Source organism: Falco punctatus, assembly GCF_963210335.1.
Source record: "Falco punctatus genome assembly, chromosome: 2".
Lineage (NCBI taxonomy): Eukaryota > Metazoa > Chordata > Aves > Falconiformes > Falconidae > Falco > Falco punctatus.
This window is the reverse complement of record NC_137581.1, coordinates 89,159,303-89,184,334: the sequence shown is the minus strand read 5'-3', so window position 1 is coordinate 89,184,334 and position 25,032 is coordinate 89,159,303. Positions and strand designations below refer to the sequence as shown.

General features: G+C 44.8%; 1 protein-coding gene across 1 annotated transcript; it reads left to right on the top strand.

The window, feature by feature from the left end:
- Window positions 1-483: 483 nt before the first annotated feature.
- LOC308059050 (organic solute transporter subunit alpha-like) lies at window positions 484-24,134 on the top strand. The gene is made up of 8 exons (XM_080375852.1): window positions 484-1,206; window positions 2,673-2,824; window positions 2,941-3,014; window positions 4,555-4,713; window positions 7,724-7,835; window positions 8,736-8,882; window positions 10,252-10,357; window positions 10,844-24,134. The coding sequence occupies exons 1-8, from the start codon at window positions 1,128-1,130 to the stop codon at window positions 11,029-11,031; spliced, it is 1,017 nt and encodes a 338-aa protein (XP_080231978.1). The 5' UTR covers window positions 484-1,127; the 3' UTR covers window positions 11,032-24,134.
- Window positions 24,135-25,032: the final 898 nt, after the last annotated feature.

The following is a 25,032-nucleotide window of genomic DNA, read 5'->3' as shown; positions in this document are numbered from 1 at the left end:
CTTTTACCGCAAGGGCCCATGGTGCCTACTAACATCCTACAGTCCCTAAATTCCTTGCCTGCTCTCAATTTGTTCAAGTTCCTGGAATACCACGTTGATGAAGGGAGGCCTCTCATATGTATTTCAGCTGGTTTGTGCTTTTCCTTTATCTACTAATTTCTGGCATTTCTTTGCATTTTCTCCCATGCTTATTCCTCAGCCGTTGTTCCCAAAGACTATCCCACTGTGGCCCCAGGATCTTTTTCCTGAGTAGCAACAGCTCATCATTGCACAGGTACTGTCCTACTTTGCATTTATTGATACCGTGTGTCACCTGGCGCTGTAACCATCCCTCTGCTGCTTCTTGCAGCCAGGTTTCAGTGTGACTACCCACAACAGCTCGGTGGGTCACCAAGGTGCATCATTTCATTCCTCATTTCCTTTCCCTGGAAACGGCCTGAAAAGGCTCAGGCTGCATAAAAGACCCTTCCAGCAGGTGAAACGTGGCAAAGCGGAGAATCCCTTGGTGTACTGCTACGCTTAGTGCGCTCTCCTTTGCCCGGTGCAGAGGATGGTGCACCTCTTCTCATTGCAGCCAAGATTATCGGGACGCCTTTGGTGCCGGGCTCCACGGACAGCCCTTCGGAGGCCTCTGCGCTGACCAACCCGCCTCCCGCCTCCGCGGGCCCCGCGCAGCGCGCACTGCCCAGGGCCGCTCCGGCCGGGCCCCGGGGACCCAGCCCGCCCCTCGGCCGGTCCCTCGGCCGGTCCCTCACCGCCCGCAGCCCGCGCTGCCGTGCGACACCCGGCTCCGGGCGCCCCCACACCCCGGCCCGCGAAGGAAGGGGACGGCGGGCGGCCTCGCTGGCTTAGCCAAGCGCACCTCCACGGAGGCCGAGCAGAGCCGGCGGGACGCGGCTCCCCGCAGACGGAGCGGGGGGCGAGGGGGACGCGGGGCCCCCCGGGCCCGCACTGCCCACCCCGGTGCGCGGGAGGCGGCGCGGAGGCCCGGCCCCTGCCCCGGGCTAATCATTAACCGCCCCGCGGCGGCCCCGAGCGGCCGGGCTGCATCGCCCGCGGGCACCGACCCCGCCGCCCGCCCCGCGTTCCCCCACAGCACCGCGGCAGGGGCCGGCGGCCACGCCGCCATGGGGGGCGAGGCGAACGGGACCGCCGACCCGTCCTGCGGCGCCAGCGAGCCGCCCTACTCGCAGGAGCTTCTCCAGAGTAAGTGCGTCCGCCCGCGCCGGGGCGAGGCGTGAGGGGGCTGCCCGCTGCCGGCCGGCCCCTCGGCCCCTGCGCCGGCCCGGCGCCCTCAGCACCCACCCGCGGCGGCTGCCCCTGCCCACGGCCCCTGCCCCGGTCCTGCCTCTGCTCCCACCTCCGCCTGCCCGGCCGCCCTTCTTCCCGGCGAGGAAATCCCTCGGGCGGAGGCAAAGGGGGGCCGCCCGTCCCGGCCGGGCCGCCGCCTGCAGGGGCCCAGCTGCCTCGGCCTCGGGGAAGGGAGCGAGGACGGGACCCCCCTGCCCAGAGCCGCGGGCCGGTGTGTGACAGAGCGGGGTGGTGGGCGAGGGGGAGGGTGGTCGGCGGGGAGCGCCGGGGCCGCCCGGGGGCTGCCGAACCCAGCAGCCCCAGCCCCGCGCCTGGCCTCGGGCTCCCCCGTGGTGGGAGCCGCGGTGCGGGGTGCCGCGGTGCGGGATGCTGCGGTGCGGGATGCCGGCTGCGGTGCGGGGTACCCGCTGCGGTGCAGGATGCCGGCTGCCGTGCAGGGTGCCCGCTGCGGTGTGGGCAGCTCCGCCTGCAGCCAAGCCTGGTCGTGTTGGGGTTTTTCGAAGTGGGCTAGGTTCAAGAGGCAGGGGCAGGCAGGTTCTCACCTTTGAGACACTGCTCAGTATGCTTCTAGATAGGCTGCGGCCACAGCGGGAGTTATGCTAGTGATGAGCATGAACTTCTCCTAAATTAAGCATGACTCCACTGGGGTGCTTGCTTCTGTCTCCTTTCTTGGGCGAAAATACACCTCAACCATCAGCCATGCGTAAAAGCTGGTAGCCATACCAAATGTCAGTGGAGATGTAAAACCCATCAGCCATGGGTAAATGCTGATATCCATATCCAGCTTTAAGGGAGAAGTAAAAAAGAATTTGGTGAAGGCATCAAGTTTCATCTCAGGATAAATGTCATGGGCTTATTCTTACATTGCCCCACAAACTCCCACCAAGCCTCTAAAAACTGCATGCTTAAGGAAGTTATGCACAAACATCACTACGAACATACAATGGAAGCAAAGAACTAATACTGAGTAAATACATTTTTTCTTGTAGTCCACCTGGAAAAGTTCCCAGAATATGCATTTACTGTATTTACTTATGTATTATGTAGTTACATTCATCTAAGGACATTTCTTCTGGAACTCTGCATTTCTGAAGGGGACTTTTGCATCATGCTTTGAGAACATGGAGGTATATTCTTTCCATATGCTGTCTGTGGATCCTGGAAAGATGTAGTCATGAACTTAAGTTTAAGTATTTGAATCATCCTGTGGAGTCAATGGTCTATCTAGGTGGCTAAGGATGAGTGCCAGTCTTTGCAGGAATAGGGCTAAGCACCCCCTCAGAGGTTGTTCCTTTACGTTAAATGTTTGGAATGTTTATGAAATAAACCAGAACTCTCTGTTTCCTTTTCACTCTTTGCAGGCCTTGACCTACCAGGGAGATTTCTCTTTGCAATCTTGACTGTGATGATGCTAATTGCCAATCTGGTGTTTATAGAGGAAGCGGTCTACATCTACCGGAAAATCCCCTCTTCCAAAAGATCAATCATCATTTGGATTAATGCTGCAGCTCCAGTAAGTTATCATGGAAAAGAGATAAAATTGAACGTTGAAAGTAGGGTTTCCCTGAAAATCCACATGAATCTGCTTTATCTCTGCCCTTTGTACAACCCTCCTCCCTTTCTCTGTAGGTGATCGCTACTACTTCATGCACTGGCATGTGGATTCCTCGTTCAACAATGTTTACAGATTTCACAGCAGCAGTGTGAGTATTCTGCTTGTTTCTAAACGTTGCCCCAAACCCTGAATTTCTTCCCTTTAAACATCTGCTGCTCTTGGTAAATACAGTCATTTTGTAAATTTAACAATTTAGTAATTTTTGGTTTGGGTTGAAATCTCTTGGCAGCTCTTTTCTGGGAGGTAGAAAATGCTGAAGCTGTTCCCGGTGCTGCAGTCCCCTAGTGTGGGAACCTCAGTGTGAAAGATCTGTGACTCGCATGTAATTGATCCCTCAGGCTGACAGCAGCTTTGAAGCAGTACTCTTTCTGTCCTCTCTTGGTGTGTCATGTGGAAAGAGATTCTGACCTGTGACCTCTTCTCTGTGCTTTTACTAATGATGAGCTATGGAGGTCTATTATTAATAGTGGCAAGTGAACCTCCGATGAGTATATCAATGTAAAAATGTTCCACAGTTGTCCTGATAAAAGCAATTTCTGTACGAGCATGACAGCTGTGACATGCGCAGAGAAGAAGTGAGAAATGTGGTCCTGGCTTTCTGGAGGTGATGGTGCGGCCGTGGTAGGCAGAGCCAGGTCGAGGGATGCTGTGGCCTTAGGCACTCCACAGTTGATTTTGGGATCGTTTTGGAACCCACTGCAGGACAGTATCACAGACGCTTAGGAACAGTCCCATCCCACATCACACTGCATTTACTAAGAGAGTAGAGTCAAAAATGAGGGAAAATACAGGAACAGGGAACACTGTTAGCATGCAGCAATTTGTGCAGGGAGCGCAGATTCCCAGAAGCTTCCAAGGATCCAGTCCTGTGGCCCTTTTAAGCCTGCCTAAATCCCCCCTTCTCCCTTGCCCAAGCTGCAGGTTCCCTCACTTGCATCCACTACTATTCAGTGTCCAGCTGCACAGCAAGCTCCTTCAAAGAGGCAGTGCAGCTGAAGAGGACTTCTTTTATTTGGTGAGGCTGGATTTCAGTGAATCACTTCCCTAAATTAGCTTGGGACAGGGAGGAAAGGGCGGTTGCACCATCTGTAGTTCCTAGGAAGGGTTGAGAATGTGCAGCTGGTGAAAGGAGGGAGAGACAGGGTTGCAGCAGTCAGTGCTTGGTTCAGCTTTGGCTGCAGAGGAACCACACCCTGACGGGGCCAGCACATTACATGATAGCTAGCCATGTTTGTTGGTGGTTTGTTAGGTTTTTTTAGAGGAGGAACAGGACAAGGACTTGTTCTAAAAAGTTTGTGCCGGTCAGGACTAGAAAACTGATGGAAAAATACGGCCATAACGACCTGGGCCAGAAAAGCCTGGGCTTTAGTACTGACTCTGCCACCAGCCACCAGTGTGGCTTTGGGAGATTCCACAGCTGCTCTGTGCCTCGGTTTATTCCTCTTTTGGTGAGGTTTGGGCAGTTCTGTCCTCTAAGGTGGTGGAAAGTTTTTCACAGCTACTGCTAGAATTTTTGTTGATTACAAAGCGCAAGCCATAAAAACCCTGGACAGACGGTGGCACTGGCCTGCGTGGGCATATGAGAGAGACACAGATAAATTCAAGCTGGCATTTTTTTCTTTTCCTAGATTTTTTGCCATAGTCATCCACAAGTTTTTTATGATGATGATTAAAGAGTGTGGAGGTCAAAAGCTGCTCCTCAGGCGGTTTGAAAATGATCATTTCAAGATTAGCACCGGTCCCTGCTGCTGCTGCTGCCTTTGCCTCCCTCGTGTGCGCATCACTAGGTGAGTTGCCCTTTAAGATTTCCCAGCTAGAAAACGGCTGCTGGAATTCAGCCAACTTGGCAAGGGCAGGCATACAGCAAAGGGCCTTCCTGCTTCCCGAAAGTCAGTCTCAAGCCATCTTTTTTTAAACGGTGCCATCACTTTGGGGCTGTACGCCACCGCTAATTTATTTCGTTTTTATAAAGCAGAATTTTGCGTAAGAGTGGAGAGCATGAGTTCTCTCAGTCTAATCCAGTGCAGCGTTCCCACTCCTAGTAATGTTGAGTACTGTGTTACCTCCTCAACTAATCCTATTCTCTTCCAAGAAACCATTTCTATAGTAAGCAGTGCTGTGCGGGAGGAGGAATTTCTACTCTAGAAAACCTAATAATTGAGATTTCAAGTTTCTTTTCATTCCAGAAGGGAAAAAAATGTCTCCAGATTGAGTATTTTTCACAAGCAGAATTTTCCAATTGAGGCTGTCTTGAAAGAAAATTTCTTTTACTTTGATAAAATTGAAGTGTTTCATTCTGATTTTGACTTTCAAACTACTTCAGATTAAAATAATTTTTAGAACAAAAAAAAGATGCAATGCCTGGAAAGCTTTGGTCTCAATGAAATGGCATTGTCTGGTAGGGCAAAAGCAAATATTTTTGTCTACTAAGCTTAGTATTAAAGCATATTTGAGAAGTGGCGTAGGGATGCAGAGCTGTGCCTGCGGGAGCCGATGCACTGTAACATAAACCATGCTTCCTGTGAGCACTGCCTGCCGGAGCTCCTCCTCTGGCTAATGTCACCCTGTCATTTACACGCCTGGAAACCTCGTGTATTTCCCAGGGCTCTCCTATTGGCACGGAGTAGGAGAATGTTTCTCTCATTAACAGCAGAAGCTGAAGGACTAATGTGCAAGACAGAGACTTTTCTTAGGAGGCCCTGGACATTAGTGTAAGAGGGACATTAGGGGCCTGGTTAAATGAAAGTGGTGAACAGAATGCAGCATAGTATTTGTGATGTGTTTGCAAACCCCCTTATTTTTTACTGTAATAATTCTTCCTTAAACTGCCTTATTCAGTATTAGAATTTAAACTCTTGTTTGTGTAATTTTATTTTAATAGAATAACACTAATTATTTACATGGAGGTGGCACTGAGAAGAATAGGTAGTAAACCAACCAAAAAATGTACCTCCAAAAATGGATGTCATACAATAGTGTAAAATCAGCAACTACTTATATGGATCTAAATGACTCCCACTGAGTTTCATGGGCATTGCTTCAAGCTCATTTCAGCGGTCAGAGCTGAAAAAATTCCATGAGGCAGAGTTGTGCTATAGATCTAACGTGTCATCAGTGTATTTGGTTTTCTTTCTGTGTCTGTCACCCTCTGTATAGGTTGTAGTAGCTGGAAGCTTGGGAGAGGATCTTCTACTATTCCCTCCTGTTGGTCAGTCAAGTGATAGCTTATGCAAAATGATATTAGCTAATATTAAATCCTTTCAGGAGCTAGATAGTGCCTACTACTGCTGGGAGGAAAGACAGCGTTTTTTTAAAAAAAGGCTTTTGCTCTGCAGAGGGCTGAGGCCTCCTCCAGTGTCTGTAGCACTGGGAAACCTATCTGCTATCTTTGCTTCTGACTTCTAGCCTTTTCCCATTACAGGGTACAATTTTTTGAAATATGAGCAAGCTATACCAGAGAAAGGTTAGTCTCATATTCCTCCCACAGGTACCTTCTGGGTAAGCAGGGAGCTGCTCCAGTGGAGGGGTTCATTCTTTTAAAAAAGACATATACTGTCGAGCAGTCCTGGGAAACCTAACAAGATACAGTACACAGATGAGGCAAAGTAACAAGTCATACAACAGGGAGAGATGTGCCGGAACAGGTCTGATGGTCAAGAAAGATAGACTGTGTTGACAAGGGAAACAACTTGTGGTGTTGCAGTGACCACACTGTTTGTCGTATTATTCTTTGAAGCCTTTTGGGAATAATAAATCTTTGAAAAGGCAAACACACTAAGTGGCTGGCCAGTTGCAGGCCTTTCCACATGTGTTTGTGCCATTCATAACCCTGTGGTTATTAGCTGTATTCATTGAGCAATTCCTATCATTCCCGGTTCATGGCTATATCCTGTAGCATACTGAATGACAGCCTGTTGTCTGCTGAGGCATCTCTGATGGCAGTCTCAAGGGCCCAGGGAGCTACAGCGAAGACAACATTGACAGTATGGGAAATAATACACAGTAACAGACTAAAACATGAGCCAGCCATAGCAGCCACAGCTTGTCCTGTGAAGAATGAAGGAGAGTTCAGGCTCAGCTTTTGTGCCCTCTGTTAGAAAATGCATTTTCCCCTTTCCTGGTGGCCTTTAGTGCTGGCTGGCCAGGTTGCTGTGTATGGGCTGTGTTCTGGACCCAGTAAGTAGTCAGGAGTAAGGACAGAAGTAAGTAAATCCTAAGCTGTCCTGCTGGCCTTGTGCAGTCTGCCAAGTGAAAGATAGTTCCCTTCTTTGGTTAGAGTACAGAGGAACAAATCCAGATGCTTACATGGTAGTATTTATGATGCCTTGAAAAACTACCAGTCCTTTCACCTAGGTCTGTATGATTCCCTTTCTTGGTCTACCACAGGACTAGGAAGTGTCTGAACAGGAAGGCTGAATTGCCCCGTTTCATTGGAGCACTGAAATAGTAAGCCAACAAGGCAAGAGCAGGTGGCATTATTGTTCAGAAACCAGTTATGTTGCTACTGGCTCTCTGGTTAACTTCAAGGCAGAGAAAGGCATCATGTTTTGCCCAGCTCTGGTTAGTATGTGATTGCTGCAGAACAGGAAAAGTACTATTTTTATAGAGACTTTACAAAATAAACACTGGGTAATTCTTGGAAAGATTTTCTAATCTGCTCCTCCCTGGATTTTGACTACATGCTACAGGAGTGGAAAAGTTTTGCAGTTGACAGTATCCAAAAATGTTATTAAGGTTGCTAATGAGATCTTGATCTATGTAATTTTTTATTTTTACTTTTTTTTTTTTTTTGGCCAGGCGAACCCTCTTTTGGCTAAAGCTGGGCACCTTTCAGTTTGTTTTCCTTCGACCCATGCTCATGTTTTTATCAATAGTGCTTTGGACTAATGGCAATTACACTCTTTACAATGTAAGTAAATGTTTTAATCAGAGATGCTCCACAAAATCCATAGGTTTTAGGGCTGACGTTACTATCTTAGCCTACAACTAAACTGTGAAATCTGGGAGTCACTTCTAAGTGAGTCCTTAGTGTATTCTTTTGAGACCCTGAAACATATAATTTCTGCCTTCCTCCAGACTCTCCATTTCCTGGCTTCTCTTGGAAAGAAACTTGGCATCAGGGTGGGTTGGGCATCAGATCATGCTCCAATATGTTCCCCAGCTTGTATGGTTAGAACAGCAGGACTTCATGTTGCCCTGTGAGATGTGCCTGCCCTGTATTTTGTAAGGTACAGCCTTAAGAAACAAGTATATTGGCTGGAACATAAACAGGAAGCCTAATTCTATGTTTTTCTGTAAATCATGGTGACATTATATCTGTGCAAAGTAGAAAAGATAGTACTGTACTTCTGCTTTGTACTATATATGCTGCAAGATGGTGGAGAAGTCTGTGTCTGCTAATAAGTTTGCACCTCTTGGATAACTCAGTTTAAAAGTAATAGATTTTTTTGTGGTTTCATGGTATAAAATAAATGACCCCTCTGAGATGTCATGCTGAATTGCTGTCATGAGATGCTGAGCGTTCCCAGGTGCTGCTGGGGTCAGACTGAGGGGCTGTGTCACTTGTTACCTTCCCAGGCTGAACAGATCAACATGCTGGTGCCTGCTGGGTGACAGCACTGTGCTAGCACTCCAGTTGGTACTGTGCAGTTTCCCCACGCAAACCCCAGCAACTGCTGATGCCATCAGCTTTCAAGGAGGTAGAAACAAGCATTTTAACATCTGCATCATCCAGTTCACAACTTCTTTCTGGAAATAGTAAAATGCACTGTAAAGTTTTATAGGAATGCTTGTTTGATTTGCTCCTCAGTTATCTCCCAAAGGAGCTGCAATATGGATTAGCTGCTTTGTTGGTGTCCTCACCATTATTGCTCTGTGGCCAGTTGGAATCATGTTTCAACAAGTTAGGACTCTCCTTATCTGTAAGAAGATCATCCCAAAGTTTGCTCTTTATCAGGTGAGAACTTTAATATTTCTGATAAGAATTTCTCTTAACTGCTCATATAACACTGTCTTTCTAGTTCTTGATCCTTTGTTGAAAAGTTATAGTATTTTTTGCCCCCCATTAAATACACTGTGCAAAGGCATATTTTTACCTGATGGAAGCTGCATCCTGTTGAAGCACTCTCCGTGGCTGCTGTTCACTTTCTGCTTGAGCCAATTTACCTGTAGATTCTCAGGAGTGCTGGAGATGTGAAAGCTGTGTAAAATCCCTTTATCTTTAGGCAACTGAAATCAAAAGAGCACCTTCTGCAAGTCTTGAAGGAAGCTTTGTAGATGCAGTATCCTGAAACACAATGTTAAAAAGCTGGTCTGTACTTTCAAAAGCTAGGAGAGGATGTGGAGCTTTGTGTGGGTGGCTGTTTGAACTGTTTTCAGCATGTCACAATGTGTTGACAGTATTTTTCTTGGCCGTTCAGCACTTCAGAGTTAGACAATAATGAAAACACTGGCTGGGAATCATTAAATAGTAAGGAACAGAACCAGACAGGTTAGACTGAAAAAAGCCAGAGTCAGGGCCATCCTCTTTCACATCACCCTGAAGAGAATACAGCAGAAGCCTCGGATATGCATCCTTCTTGAACAGGACTTACAGAAAGGCTGGTGCATTAAAATCTCTTAAGTAAATTATTAAGCACTCATAAATACAATAAACAGGTTAGTCACATCTGCAAAGCTACGTTAGGGTGAATCCAGGTTTAGGATGGCAAACTGTTAATGCGAGGGTTTATACTCGGGCAGTTACAGCAGCAGCTAGAGAGACGCTTTGGTATCTCCAAGGCAGTGAAAGCCTAGCTCAGCAAGTAGCAGGTAATGCGATGTGTGATTGTTGCTGAACCCAAGCTGTTAAGAGTCCTTCAACCCTCCTGGCAAAGAAAGCCAGTCTCGCATAACTTAAGGAACACCACATCTCCCTGCTGTGGCAAAAATTGGAGACAACAGAAAAAAAAGTTCTTTCAGGCCTTCCTCCACTAAGGGAGAACATAAGCCCATAGGTCAGATTAACAGGAAGCTTTTAAAACATTGTTACCTATGGTTTACAGTCCCAGCTGGGAGGTCTGTGTGTGTTGCACCTTCCGAATGAAGGGCTGAAAAGAAACACTTTTCAAACAGAGGTTTAATTTAATACTCACATTCAGAGCAGTATTATCCTGACCTAAGGATGACTTCTGCAGTGGCAGGCAGCCTGCTGGCAGATGGGAGGAAAGGGAGGGCAAGAAGGGAGGAATGAGGCAAAAGAGAGTCTGTTATGAAAGCAGAATTGTTGTGTGAACTATAAACCTTTTTCTGGTAGCTAAGGCATCTGTTTTCTCTTTCTGGTGCAGTTTATTCTCATTCTGAACCACTTGCAGGCAGCTATTATCAACTTGTTGGCCATGCAAAGAATCATTCCCTGCGCTCCACCACTCTCCTCTTCAGCAAGAGGAGCATGTAAGTTCTTTCGGAAAGGATGTTCTTTTTTTACTTAATAAAGGTGCCAGTTCAGTGTCGCTAACTGCGTTATCTGGTGTTTTCCCAAAATACTGATCTCCTGGGATCATGTAGCTTTTGGAGAATCTCAGGTTTTACTTAAAAAAACAATAACAGAAGTTTTACAGCTGTCATAGTCGCAGATAAATACTTTATAAGGAGAAGAGGTGGAATCAGAAATGAGAAGAAAAGAAATCAACATGCATAATTACTATTAAATCTCTTGTGTTTTGGATGCATAACTTATTACATGCTTATTGATTGTCAATAGTCTAATTCTGTAACTGATTTTTTTTGCCAAGTGTGAAAGATACTCTGTGATGGGGACAAGATAGTAAAGTTTGTTCCTTTTGCACAGAAGAAAATTAATAAGCCAGGTATTCATTTTGTGTCTGATAGTTATTTCCTCCTCTGGGGGGCTTTTCTTTGCTTTCCGTTTTTTGGCAGATATGACCCAGCAGCTCCTCATCATAGAAATGTTTCTGATAACCCTAATCTCAAGGGTGGTCTATCGGAGAAGATACGATGACCTAGAGCCTCCAGACTGTATGGCTGAAGAAGCTGGGGAAAAGCAGCAGACTCCAAAGACTGTGTTGAATGGCACAGTTAGTGAAGATGGATTGCCAAGGCTTTAGAAGCCCTCTGTGCTCCTGTTCTGCCAGAGCTGGAAGCTCAGCTTCAGGAGCTTGTCTATTCTTCCACCACAATTAACCACTGTCCATGTCGGAACAACTTCTGACATGAAAGGCCTGTGAGCTATAGTACTGGAAGTACCACTAGTGGAAAGATAACCCTGTTTATTCTCCAGTGATAGATACACGGTGTGAGTGTTTTCATACCATGTAATTTAGTAAGATTTCATACCATGTACTTTATGCTGTTATTGAGCACTTGACGACAACCAAACTGTCTCACAATGTGATTTGATTTTATTTTTATTTTTTATCTATTAGCATGGCTATAATTTAGTTAATTCAGAGTCATTCTTGTCCATCTCTTTTGACTTTTTAAAATCTTATTTCACCCTGGATTGCTGTCATATGTTCAACACAGCATTTCCCCACCCTCCCTCCATTAATATTTATCAGCCCTCACTCTGTGCTACAAGCTCTCCATAGCTAATTCTGACCAGTAAATACATTTGCATATGTATGTTTAGAAATCTCCAAACCTGTCTGGGCTCTCCACCTACAGAAATTATTATGTCTTTAGGGGGCAAGACTTTTCACATTACTTGGCAATTCACCTCCTAACTTGGTAAACACACAGTTGCTATTTGTAAATATGCCACTGGCAGATGTTCTTCCTAGGAACAGCAGATTCTCTCTCACTGGCCTGGAAAAAGAAAGCGAGTTAGAATCTGAGATGTGATGTGATGCTTTGTTTCTCTGCTTGGAAAATAGGAATAATTATACTCAGGATCCTTGTGCTAACAGTGTCTGTGAGGATGAGGCCAATTGAAAGGGCTATTGAGGGTGTTGGTTGACAGCCAGCTGAATATGAGCCAGCAGGGTATCCAGGTGGCCAAGAAGGCCAAACAGCATCCTGGCTTGTACCAGAGGTGGTGTGGCCAGCAGGACCAGGGCAGTGATTGTCCCCCTGTACGTGGCACAGGTGAGGCCGCACCTCGAACACTGTGTTCAGTTTCGGGCCCTTCACTGCAAGAAAGACATTGAGGTGCTGGAGTGTGTCCAGGGAAGGGCAATGAGGCGGTGAAGGGTCTGGAGCACATGTCTGAGGAGCGGCTGAGGGAACTGGGGCTGTTTAGCCCGGAGAAAAGGAGGCTGAGGGGAGACCTTGTGCTCTACAACTACCTGAAAGGAGGTTGTAGCCAGGTGGGTGTCAGTCCCTTCTTCCAAGTAACAAGTGATGGGACAAGAGGAAATGGCCTCAAGCTGTGCCAGGGGAGGTTTAGATTGGATATTGGGAAAAACGTCTTCACAGAAAGGGTTGTCGAGCATTGGAACAGGCTGCCCAGGGAGGTGGTTGAGTCCCCATCCATGACGGTATTTAAAAGACATGTAGATGTGGCATTTAGGGACATGGTTTAGTGGTGGACTTCGGCAGTGCTAGGTTTCTGGTTGGACTGAGTCATCTTAAAGGTCTTTTCCAACCTAAATGATTCTATGATTCTGTGGAACCTCTTTGAAAAAATTCTTACCTCCCCAGCTTCTTTACCCAAAACCTGACCTGCCCAGGTATCCAGTAGGACTTCAAGTATAACAGGATCTTTTCAATTTACATTTGTTGCTCTGTTTTGCATAAACCATTTTTTACTTTTTGCAAATGATCCTGATATTCTTGGATAAACCTAATTGCTTTGGTTTATCTCACTATGATTTATAAAACGATACTGTGTTTAGTAAGCATTTGGATATTCTGTTTGTTCGGATGGGAGGTACAGTGCCACATACTAGCACTTGTCTAATCTCATCTAGTCTGATCCATAGAAGTAAATACCAAATCCACATGTCAAGAATCTTTATTCCATACGTAGGATGGGAAAAGGTTTCATGTTGGCAAAGTTGTTTGTAACATCTTTTACCCATATTGTATCAAATATAATTTATCATCAGAGCAAAGTTAGGCAAATCATAGAATAGTTTGGGCTGGAAGGGACCTTTAAAGGTCATCTAGTCCAGCCCCCTTGCAACGAGCAGGGACATCTTCAACTAGATCAGGTTGCTCAGAGCCCCATCCAGTCTGTCCTTGAATGTTTCCAAGGATGTGGCATCTACTGCCTCTCTGGGCAACTGGTTCCAGTTTCACCACCATTGTCGTAAAAGATTTCCTCCTTCTATCTCATCTGAATCTGCCCTTTTTTAGTTTAAAATCATTACCCCTTGTCCTATTGCAGCGGGCCCTACTGAGAACTTTGTCCCCATCTTTCTTACAAGCTCCCTTTAAGTACTGAAAGGCTGCAATAAGGTCTCCCTGGAGCCTTCTCTTCTCCAGGCTGAACAACTCTCTCAGCCCGTCTTCGTAGGAGAGGTGCTCCAGCCCTCTGACCATTTTTGTGACCCTCCTCTGGACACGGTCCAAAGGATACTGGGGCTTTAATTTTACTTTACAGTGAATTAAAAAAATGCTTTCAGTTTGGGAGTTGGTGGAAGATGAAGTATTCTGAAAAGAGCTAGTGAACCATCTGAAAGTAGAAAAGGGAGCCGGCTGAATTAAACAAAATGTTTTTTTCTTTCTGACTGGGACCAGGAATAATATTTTCCTTAACAGTTGAAGGATTCCATTATAGTAGAAAAATTGAATTATTTTTGTTTTGAAGTGGTTGAAACAATGTTTATATTTAATCTTTTTTTCTGAGCAGGCAGTCTGGGAAATTAATACAGATTATTGAACTACATTAATGTGACAGGATCTGCACTTTTCCCTTGAAAAATAATTTAGGCGAAAATTTTCACTCTGCATTAGACTGTGTCAGTAGAATTAACTGGGATCAGTTGACACATTCTTAACATGAGAAATCTGCTTAATGCATTTTAACGTTATGGCTATTAGCATATTCCTAATGTTGCTTTATATCAGTGTAGTCTAGGCCACAGGTACATACGTAGACTTGCAGAGCAGTATTTAATTTTGTAATGGCATTGGGAATGGTTGGCTGTGAGTTCAAGCAGCTTCAAAACTGGAAAATAAATATTTTGAGTTAGTAAGGAATCTTTGTAAATTGCTGTGGAAAAGACTTTAATGACTAGAGCAAATGAGACAAACGAGCATTAGTGGAAAATGTTTCCAGTAGTGGTTCTGCAAGAGATGTGCCTCGGTGGGTGGCATCTGTGGCACAGAAGAGTAGATCCACGTGCTGTAGGGTGGACAGCAGATTTGAAAACAAATGGAGTGTATAGATAAGTGGTGGTCTCTGTAGGTCTGGCGAAAGCAGCTGCTGGGGCATAGCAAGTCTTCACTCATTGCTCTTGGTCCGGTATCTGTTATGTCTCTGAAGTGCCTATTAAATATATCTTGCAAACATCAGTGTGGGCCTGATTGAGCCACAGGTATGACCAGCTGTTACGCTTTTGGGTAGGTATTTAATATTTGTTGTGATCTTCATCTGACATATTTCAGCAATAAAATGTACCATAATGATTGTCAAGTGAACTTCAGATTTGGCAGCAAAGATTTTTTTTTTTTTTACGATGTATACTCATTCCAAAAATCACTTCCTTACAGAGAAGCCTTTTCAGAGAAAAACTGGACATACTTTATCTTAAATGTCTGCCTAAGAGCTTTCCTGAGTTAAGCTTATGTGAATGAAGCAGAATGTATGGGTCTTATTGTACAATTTTTTTTCTTTTTCTTTTTTAATTAATAATTTCTTGCCCAACTCTGGCTCAGAGCAGTAGCTGTAGCCTGCCTAACCGAGGTGTGGCACCTAGGTAGGTGCCTGGGAGCCAGAAGCCAGGGGCAGCAGGTGTCATGTCATAGGTGCTGACATGTGGCCAGGGGGAAGGAGCCCTCCTGTTGGGTCACGAGGTTCAGAAGGGATCCCCTTGCTTTCTAAACCCCTTCTCAGAGAGGAGTGTACATGTGGCTGGATCCAGTCCTAGTCTCAGGTTCAGTTAGTGGTTTTAAGCCTAAAGGATTGTATATACACAGCCACTCATCAGAGTCAACGTTTGCCTGTCAGAGTCCTCTTAAGGACTTTCACCAAAACAGTTTCACAAAGTTGAAAAGATAAATGATTTATTAAGGTGACAGATATTCCAAATCTGGAATTGCCATTGATAAAAGCACTTACTGCTCGACTTACAAGTTCAGCGCTTTTGTAACAATACTTTCCCAGGGAACATCCGACAGTTGGAGGTGCAAGTCTTACCAAAGAGGCATCCCTGCTTGGGGAGGAGAGGTGTCCAGACCCATTGTGTAGTTGGAGTTCTCATCCTCAAAACAGAGGGTTCTAAATGCTAGATTTATACTCATGGCGAGGTGAGACTAAGTCAATTGTGTGCTAATTGGCCCTTAGCAAGGATTGTCAATTCTGGAAGGCCAGTGAGGCCTGGCGGTTCAGCGCGGGTTGGGGGATTCGGCACAGATGTGTAGGGTCTTTCTGGCTTTTACTGAAGCAACACCAGGTTGTGAGGCCCCCACCTCTCCTGGGGTGTCACTCAGTCATTTTGATAGACTACACCTGTCATGTGTTTTGTGAGATAAGCATGTCACTCAAGTCAAACACCCCCGCAGCCCCTCTGCTGACTGATGGTAACTTCTGTAATCAGCACCAACAACTGTGGTGCCCTGCAGGAGGTGGCCTGCGTCGCAGTGCATTTGTTCAGGCACTCCTGAAATTAAAACATTGCAAATTGCAACCTCCAAGTTGGAGCTTAGGCAGTCTGAGTATGAAAAAACAAAACGGAAAGCCGGAAATTCCTCCAGTCACAGTTCTGATAAGGATCCCTTTCAGGTCAGTGAAAAAAAATAAACTGGCTTTCAATTATGTGTTTGTGATTAATGTATTTGAAAACATTTAAAAAAATCTAGAAGATAAATGTAGAAGGTAAATTTCACAACTCATTTTATAAAGTGGCAGTAAAGTAATGAGCGTTAAGGTGAGCACATAACCTTTATGCTATGTTTGCTTCACATTATCACATGAGGAAGGGTGAAGGTAGTTTTATTGTTGTCTGTGATGATAAAAGGCACCAACACCATTAAACAGAAAGATAAGTATACACGGAGGTGTGTGATTGAAGGTTAAGGGACTTCAAGCCGTTTGGAAGCAATTAAGGAGAATACAGGAAAAGATGAGTTAGATGTTTTTGGTGGCCATGCACTAAAGACGCAGGTGTGAAGGGCAACACTGACCATGAAGCCTCCTGGGGCGTCATATAGGGCTGTGGAGCAGGAACAGCACACGCACACGGGGGGAGGACAAACGCTGGCACCTTGTAATGTTGCAGTAGTGGGTTGGCAAAGAAAAGCTGCTCAGTGCTCTCCTTTTTCATCTGTCATTCAAGCTATTATTTCTAAAACAACACTGAGTCCTTCCTGTTCCAGAAGACCATGGTGTGGGCTCCTGTTGGCTGCAGCACTGATAGTGCTGGAACCTTGAAGAGGTTTCCCCAGCACACCTCCCTGCAGTGGCAAGCTGTCATTCCCTAGGGCTAGCTATGAGGAGCAGTGAAGCCTCTATTTAAGTGCGTGCTTTTGTGTTTCATATGTCTCAGCAGCAAACACCTCATGATTTAATACCCAAAGGATTTGTTTCAGGTGTTAAGAGGGTGCTTTTCTGATTACAGATCTTTCTATCCCTACATCCCCCCTCCAACTGTCCTGTCCGTTCCTGCACCCTCACACATGCCCCTGCCTCATCCTGCTCAAAACAAAAACACTAATGTGGAGGAGTGCTCCTCAGGGAGGAGGTGCAAGGGTGTAGGCTCATGCCTGCAGACCCAGGGCAGCCAGATGACAGAGCCTACTTGCTATAAGCACTGTCTTTTCCCAAAGAAAGACCAAGAAAAAAATGTCAGTACAAGAGCTGAACTGTGATCCCATGGTTCCCAGAGCTGGAGCAGGGGAAGAAGTCAGGTAGCACAATAAGGATACAAACAATGGTAAACTGAACAAGTTAGAGAATGGGTAGATTTAGTGTAAGTGGTAGAGAAACCCAGAAGAAGACTCATGGATAACAGAGAGGAAAACAGTAGGCATTTGCTACACAGCTAATGAAAATGTAGAATAGGTCTGTTGCAACAAGTCCACCTGTTCGATACATTGCCTCGTGGCTTCCTTACCCTTTTAAACAAAGTCTGACTGCTGCTGACAGTTTGAATGCTACTGCCTTTACTGATGGCCATTCACGTGTTACTTCAGGACAGTTCATGAATCTGCTTGCACCTCCCTAGCTCCCAGGTAAAACAGATCCCTATTTTTAAGACACAATTTGTGAGGAAGAGGGCTAGATAGCATACTAACCTTTTTACTGCTTTAGATCCCTTTGAAAGTGTTAACTAGATATTTCTAACGTGCTGTCTGAACTCAGCATGATACTCTTTCTTTTCACAAAGGGGAACTGAGGCAGAGAAATCTAGAGAACTTGCCCAAAGCCACACAAGGGAATTTTATGTCAGCTAGGATCAGGCTGCAGAAATTACCCAGTCTCACCTCCCTGCTCTGAAAAATACTGCCTCCTAAATGTGGTAAGATCACAAATTAAGCTAAGAGTTTCTGAGTTAAGTAATGGTTAGGTAAGTTATATCATGGTTAGATAAGCCGTCCACCAGAAGAATAAAATGAGTGGGTCTTAAGCTTTCATACCCTCATTTCAGTAAGAGCTACAAGCCAGAGCATCTCTTTGTCAATTGTGGAATTGGTGTGAAGAACAGACCTTTGTATTGTTGACTTGCAAGAGAAAGTAGGCAGAATATCTTCGACTATTTTTCTCTGCTAAACCACACCTTAGTATAACTCCCCACAGATCATCGTGCAGCCTTATGAGTAGGTAACCACAAACTCTTCATTCTTTACTTCTCAAAATCCCAGTTCCCATCAAAATGTCTCTACATAAAGACAACCAAGGCACCACATTTAAAGAGTTCTGTTTTTCCAGAATGTTCTCTTTTTGCCATTTCTCAATTCATTACCCTTTCTTTACATTAAAAAAAAAAAAAAGCTTGTTACACCTACACCGATGCCACTTACTGCCAAATAATCAAGCAGTTGGTGTGCCAGTGTCGCACTTGAAGACACAGGAGCTTTGCAACATGCCTAAGGCAGCTTGAAGTTTCAGAGTATTCTTTATTGTTCTTCAAACAAGGAAAAGTAAACCCTGCTGCAGAAAGTGCACTGAAAAATAGAAGAGTTTATTGAATGATTTTTATGTCTTTGTGGGAGAAATCAGACCAATTTTGGAAATATTTTGGACATTTTTGGTCAGTTCTCAGGAGAGAGAAACATTACCCAAAGGCAATTTCCCTTTTATCTGTGGATGTCTCTTCCCTTCACAACTACAAAGAGGCCACCTTCTTTAAGCCCTGACTGCCCCAGCATCCATTATGCAGATAGGGTCACAGCGTGCGTAGAAAACTAATGGTAGGATAAAATGACTTTTGTTTCCTTTAGTGCAATTTAGCAGCTGAAAAATGTCAGTTTCCCCTCTAGAGATTCAGGCATCAGATCACAGATGCCTTCTGGGATCTAAGGCTTAGTTTTGATAGAGCCTGAAATCGGTTCAGACATCTTCGAGAACTGCTAAGCTGTGAGAAAGCGCTGCAAGACATTCTGCAGAGCAGAGCCATAAGAAGAAAGGTAAGATTTCTGGCAAAGGAGAGAGTGTTGACATAGGGATAATTAACAGTTCAAAGGTTCTTGAACAGAAAAACCAGCATGAAAACCCAATAATATCCTACAGAAACAAACCCAAGTAGCCTGAGGATGGTAGCTCAGCAATGATCAGCCCTTCCCAAGTGGCAGCAGAAGCCAGGCTTTCCCCTCCTGGCTGAAGGGCTGCCCAGCCACCATTCCTTGGCTGCCATATCAGGGGTGGCAAGTGTATTAGCCTGTTAGCTTTACCTATGTATCGTGTACATTGACGAATAGACCACATTTTACTTTTTTAAGCTGTTAAATCCTTTTTGCAGGGGCTTGGTACGTAGCAAAAGGCACCTGAATGAACTGACCCAGAGGGGGAAAGGTTACAAAACAAGGGAGAACTATTCACTATGGGTAGCACTACTTCTATCAGTCTTCAAAAATCACTGCCTTAAGAACCAAAGGAGAGTTAGAAATAGCATGAAAACAACTTCCAAATTTATATTCATCCTTTATTGCAAATTACTGAAAAAGGTGAGTTTCTGTGTCTTCTTGTAACCTTGCCATACCTTGTTAGCAAAGGGTGTGAGCTAATTGTTAAATTCAGTTCAACAAGTTCCTCATTAGGGGGAAATTACCTGAGTTTGAAATCTGCTAATTTTCCAATCAGGGTGAGTGTTTGCACTTGTGATTTGGAAATAATTAACACAAAGTATAACATCAAAACCTATGTAAAGGCTAATGGTAGAAGGACTAATTTCCTTGGCATGAAAATGGTGTATGCTGTTTCCCTAGAACTCTATTACTATCCTTTCAGTATCAGTGTCTGCTGTGTAGTATTTATTTTGACTGATTTTCTGCAGTTATGCTTTCTTATCTTAATTTTGAAAAACTGAATCATTATTTTCAAAGACTACGAGTAATTTTGTTTTTTTAAAAGGTACTGCACGTATTTCTTCTTTTTCTTCTTTCTGTCAATACAAGCTTTCCCAGAATTACTTGTTCCTGCTATCTCTAAAAGGAGATAATGAACTGTCATTTTAGATTAGGGCTTTAGCCCAAGTTCTGCAAACGTTAAAATGCATGTTCCCAGGAGAGCCACGTTCTGATCCTTACAGGCATTCCTAGGAATGTGGATGCCCTGTAGTATTTAGAAAGAAAGGATGTCCAGGTAGGACAGTTGATCAGGAAAGCAAATGTGTACATGAGAGAAACCAATGTAGTTGGAAAACAGAAATGAATTTTCTACCTTGAAGTTTCAGCTATTGATATAACCCTGATCATCACCACTTCCATGTATTATCAGATATTATTAAGTGGTCTAAACCAGGTATTATTTCTGGTAAATGACCCTACCCTTATAGCTTAGAGCATGGCACTACTACAACTCAGTGCATTAGCAACCTCGCACCACAAAGTCTGCAAGGGAGAGGAGTGATTTACTCTCTGATAGCTGAGTCAACTCCACCTAAGGGTGTCGTTAGTCTTGTTGGCGTGAGTATACTGTGGCTTATCGACAAGAAGGGTGTGACTTGACAGCTACAGACTGAGAAGAGCCTGCTCCACATGAGCAGGCACCGTGCAGGTGAGCACAGGTATGTTATCTGGACTCACATCCAGTCTAGAAGCAGCCCAGTTTTGGCCACAGGCACAGTGATGTGAAGCGTGGTACGGGAGCTCTGCTTGCTCACAATTAACACGTGGGGCTTTTCATTGCCTTTTGTCGCTGCACTGTCTTTAAACCCCTAAGACCTCCAAGCAGACCCTCCCACAAAAAAAGCAAGCCAGCAAGGGTAGGGTAGCTTTAAATGACATCTGATCTACTAAGGGTTCATCAAGGAGCATCCTTTAGGCAGAAGGCTGCCCCACGAAGCCCTGGGAGGGACATGTGGCTCTTTCTGTGCAGCCCTGTCTTCTCACATGTCCACAGATATCTATGGCAACTGTTTGCACTGAGATAGGAACTGTGTTTCAGGTACATGTGAGTCAGCACTCTGGAATTCTTTTACTGGATTAATATCTCTGACGTAGGTAACCTGTTCTGAGCACTTCCAGTATTTTAATTGTTTGGGGCTTTCAATTCTCAACGCATTTTTGGATGAATGTAAATAGAGCTTGCGTTTCTTCTTTCACAGCAGAAGCATTTGTGATTTGTGTCCATGCCCGTCAAGTAGCATTTATGCTGCCAGAAATGCTACACACAGGTAGTAAGGATTTGCATTTTCATGCAAGCTGATGATGACTTCCCTTCTTGGTCAGTTTTGCTTTTTATATCTCATTGCATACGAGTTACTGTTGCTTCTGAATTTCTGGACTGTGATTCCCATATCCATTTTTCTGTTGCTCTATTTCTGTTCACCTGCCTACTTTTGTTCATGACATTAGCTGCTGCTGCTTCTGTGCTTCAGGAGAAATTGTTTACACCTGAATTGGTTGCTTTGGTTGTAGGTAATATTTCCTATGTCAGATCCCCAGAGCTATGAGGGCATCTTCTTTTCTCTTTCTTGCATGGAGCAACCCCCCTTGCTGCTCATATGTAATGTGAAAAAGAGCATGAGCAAGCGAGTCTGAGGGGCTAACATATTAAAATTCATGTTTTTGATTGGAGATGATTGCTCATTTTTTTCTGAAGCTATTTATTTTCCCCATGTACCTTATTTTTTACTTCCAAAAAGGATTGGATTTCAGGCTTTGGTCAAGTAACCCTTATTTCACAAGAAATACATTGGCCATTTTAGTCCAGTTCTTACTGAGCAGCTACTGTGTTACAAAAGACAGAGCTGGCAACTCAGGGATAACTTTTTTTTTTTTTTTGCAGTACCAGCTGCCTTGGGAGTTGCTGAAGAATCTACACTGCACAAGCAAGGAAGATCAAACCTGTTAGGTCACCTGCCAGACGGAGTCCTGCCTGTTGTCTGCCTGTGGATAACGTTAAAGAGATAAAGCTCAACCATTTCTTTCTTCCTCTCTTATCCTTTTGGTAACGTGCTGCTTTCTACTAAGCAACTTCTTCTGTCATGCTCCCTCCTCCTTTTGAAATTCTCTTCTTGGAGGCCTAAAGATCTCAGTGTCCTGCGCACAGACCGCCTGGGGAGAACGGCCCCTACCACCAAAATGGGAGACATCTGACAAAATCCCCTGGTGAGGTGCTACCTTGTTTGGGTGCCTGCTGAGGACCCAAAGCAGTTCTGAGCCCTCAGGTAAGTGGCTGTGAGGGTGCGATGGGCTTTGCTGTCAGAATAATTATGTGTCAGAAAATCGGCTAGCTTCTGGAAGCTAACAGTAGTGTCTTAACAATAATAATGAGTTACATGTTAGTTGGTCTCTTACCAGCAAATTGTGGATGTCAAATGTAAATTACTTTGCTACCCAGCAAAGTAATTTACTTTGAAAATTACTTTGAAAAAATTTTTTAAAAATATTAATTCTTGGTGATTCTCCCAGTGTGTGCGCACACACGCACAAATCCCTCCTATAATTTCTCGATTTTTGACCATTTACACAGATTCAGCTGAGTGACATACAAAACTGGTATCAAAGCCATATGAAGTAACATATGGACACCACAATGAGCATGTCAAATGGAAGTTTTTTGGGAGTTATTTATGTCTGATACAGCACAAAAACTATTTGATTAGAATTTTTACACCAATATTTACAAATCACCATCAGGACTATCAAGCCATTCTCTTTTTAATGTAAAGTGACCTGTTGTTAAGCCTTGGCCCAGCAGACAGCATCCCTCCAAAGGGAACGAAGGGAACGGGCAGGCGTGTGCTTTGGTCGGATCCTGCTGCTCCTAAACAGCCCACACCGCACCGGCAGCAGCTGGGTGGCATAAGAAACCAGCTCTCAGGTTTGCCTGGCTTCTGCCATGTGGAGCCCTCAGCTACAGCTTCTTCAGTAAAACTGTGTTCGCCAGTTCCTTGCAAAGGAATGAATTAAAATTTCTCTTGTCATGATTATAATGGGATTTTGAATTGCTTTTGTCATGTGAAAGAAGAGACAATGCTAGGATCATACCAACACCCCTGTCATCATTTTTAGCCTGTCTCTCCCTCAAGGAAAAGAATGCTGATAAATGGAGAGAGATTAAAAGGATTTAATTTGGATTTATCATTCTTAACTTTCTAGACTTAAACACGCCCTTTGAATGGCTCTTATTGAGGAAGCAATCTAAATCCTTTATTAGTTTAATAGGATTTGGCTAATATTATTGACCTTATCCCATCCTCAAGCTGGATTTCCACCAATAGTCTAAACAGATTTCCCTGACACTAAGGCAAATCCTTTCTGTAAACACTTGTAGCTGTCTGAGACAAGATTTGCTACTGGTGCTTTTCCTCCACATGAGTAAGTAATTTCTGTTGAAACCCTCTCCTAAGGAGAGGTGAGACAAGTGTGACTAGGTGCCAGCTGGCTGTTTGCTCTTTCTTTAAAATCGCGTGATTAATTACTTCCAACTTTTCTTATCTTCTGCCTGTATTCTCTGCCACCCAAAGCTGGGTGAAGAACCCCTGTAATCATGTCGCACTGAAAAATTTGCAGGGAGAGATGATTACTAAAATTTGATCTACCATCTTCCCCCTGTCTGAATTCTGGTATTCCCGGGAAGCTACAGGCCGACTGCCCAGCAATGTGCAACAGCTCATCCTCGAGCCACTCGCAGTTTTGTCTCTTTTCCAGCTATTGGTAATAGTTGAAAATGGCAAGCCTGCGCAACGTGGCGTACCCCCTGCCTCTTGCATCTCTTCCCGTTTGTCCTATATTGCGGGTAGAAGGACACCTGGGTTTGTATTTTACACCGTTCTGTCTTTCAAATATTTTTTTAGCAGAGAGCTGATACACATTTTGATTTTATAGGACACATCGAAGGACATATTACGACAGATATAATTTTTTTAAATTGTGAAAATAATTGTCAGAAAAGTAAAATACTTCTCATGGAAAAAAAAATTTAGCGTCCCCCACAATGCTCTCAATGAGCAAAATGCCTCATTTCTTTTCCCGATGCACAACATCTGCATTGTGCATGTCGCCAAGAAAAGCCTGTCTGGTCTAGTCTTTGGTGGTTCTTTACATCAGTAAGAGTTATATCAGGTTAACTGGATTATTTTTTGCAGCTAGCATGTTTAGCTTTTCAGTGTGCCTGTGCAGAAGTGGCTAACAGAGCAAGGGAAGGGGAGCTACCAGAGAAGTGTCAGTGAAGGACCGGTGACCAAGGATAACAACTGTAATTCACCAACAGCCTCAGTCTCAGAGGTTCCAGCATACCATCCCTGGGACAGCAAAAGAGGCTGGAGCTTCTATACGTGCCTTGATGGGAAATATAGTTCACCCACAATTTAATTTATTTTTATTCTACAGTCTCTCCAGGGGCTTTAGTACTATACCTCGAGACGAAACTTCATTCCGCTCATGAAGTCAAAATCACTGTATTTGAGCTAATTCCCCACTCTGGTTAGAAAGGAAGGGGGGGAAAAAAAAGGAGTATGATGAAATAATTGCATGTCACACACACCCCCTCCCATTGCCGCATTTTTTCAGAGCTGAGGAACTGAAAATAGCGCCCACAGGGTGAGGCGGTTGTTTCGCAGAAACACGCTGTCCCCGTGGAATGCTCAGCGACGCCGCCTCAGCATCCAAAGGCTGAACCCACTCCCCCTTACCTTCTCCACCAACCAGACGACCAGCAACCGCAGTCTGAAGCCCTCGGGGTAACATCTGGGATACCCAGACGTTCTCAACGACGGGACCGTGAGGGATTCTCGGAGGCAGGCGCTGCGAGTCGCGACATCCCGGCGGGCAGCCCCAGCACGCGCACGCCGGTCACTAGGTGGCACGCTTCAACAGCGCAGCGCGCCGGGGCCGGGGCCAGCGGGGCCGGGGCCAGCCGCCGGCCCGCGCGCGGGGGGCAAGGGGGTCCTCGGTGTGCAGTCTCGCCCCGTGTATATATTGTCATTCTGTGTTGCAGCTTCCTGCCTTCGTTGGTGAGCTTACAATTTATTATTACCCCGCAAAGCTCGATTTCTTTGCCTTCAGTTAAATTAGCCTTGCCGTCTTTTATCTCGTTTCGGCTGCTTTGAGGAATGTCTGCAAAAAGTGATAACCTGGCTTGTCACTCCCGCAGCAGTCACACAGCTGCAGGGTCAGGGGGATCTGTGATTTATTTGTGGGGAAATAATGCATGGTGTGGCCTCTTCCGGGTGCTGGTTTGAAAGAGCAATTTTTACAGAATATTTGTATCCCTTCCAACATTTTACTTACAGTCCCGAAAATATTGAGTAGAACTTACTGTTGGTATCACTGCTACCAAAAGCATAAGCAGTAAGAAGCAAAACCGGTTTACCTTCTAACCATCCCTGTAGAGGAAA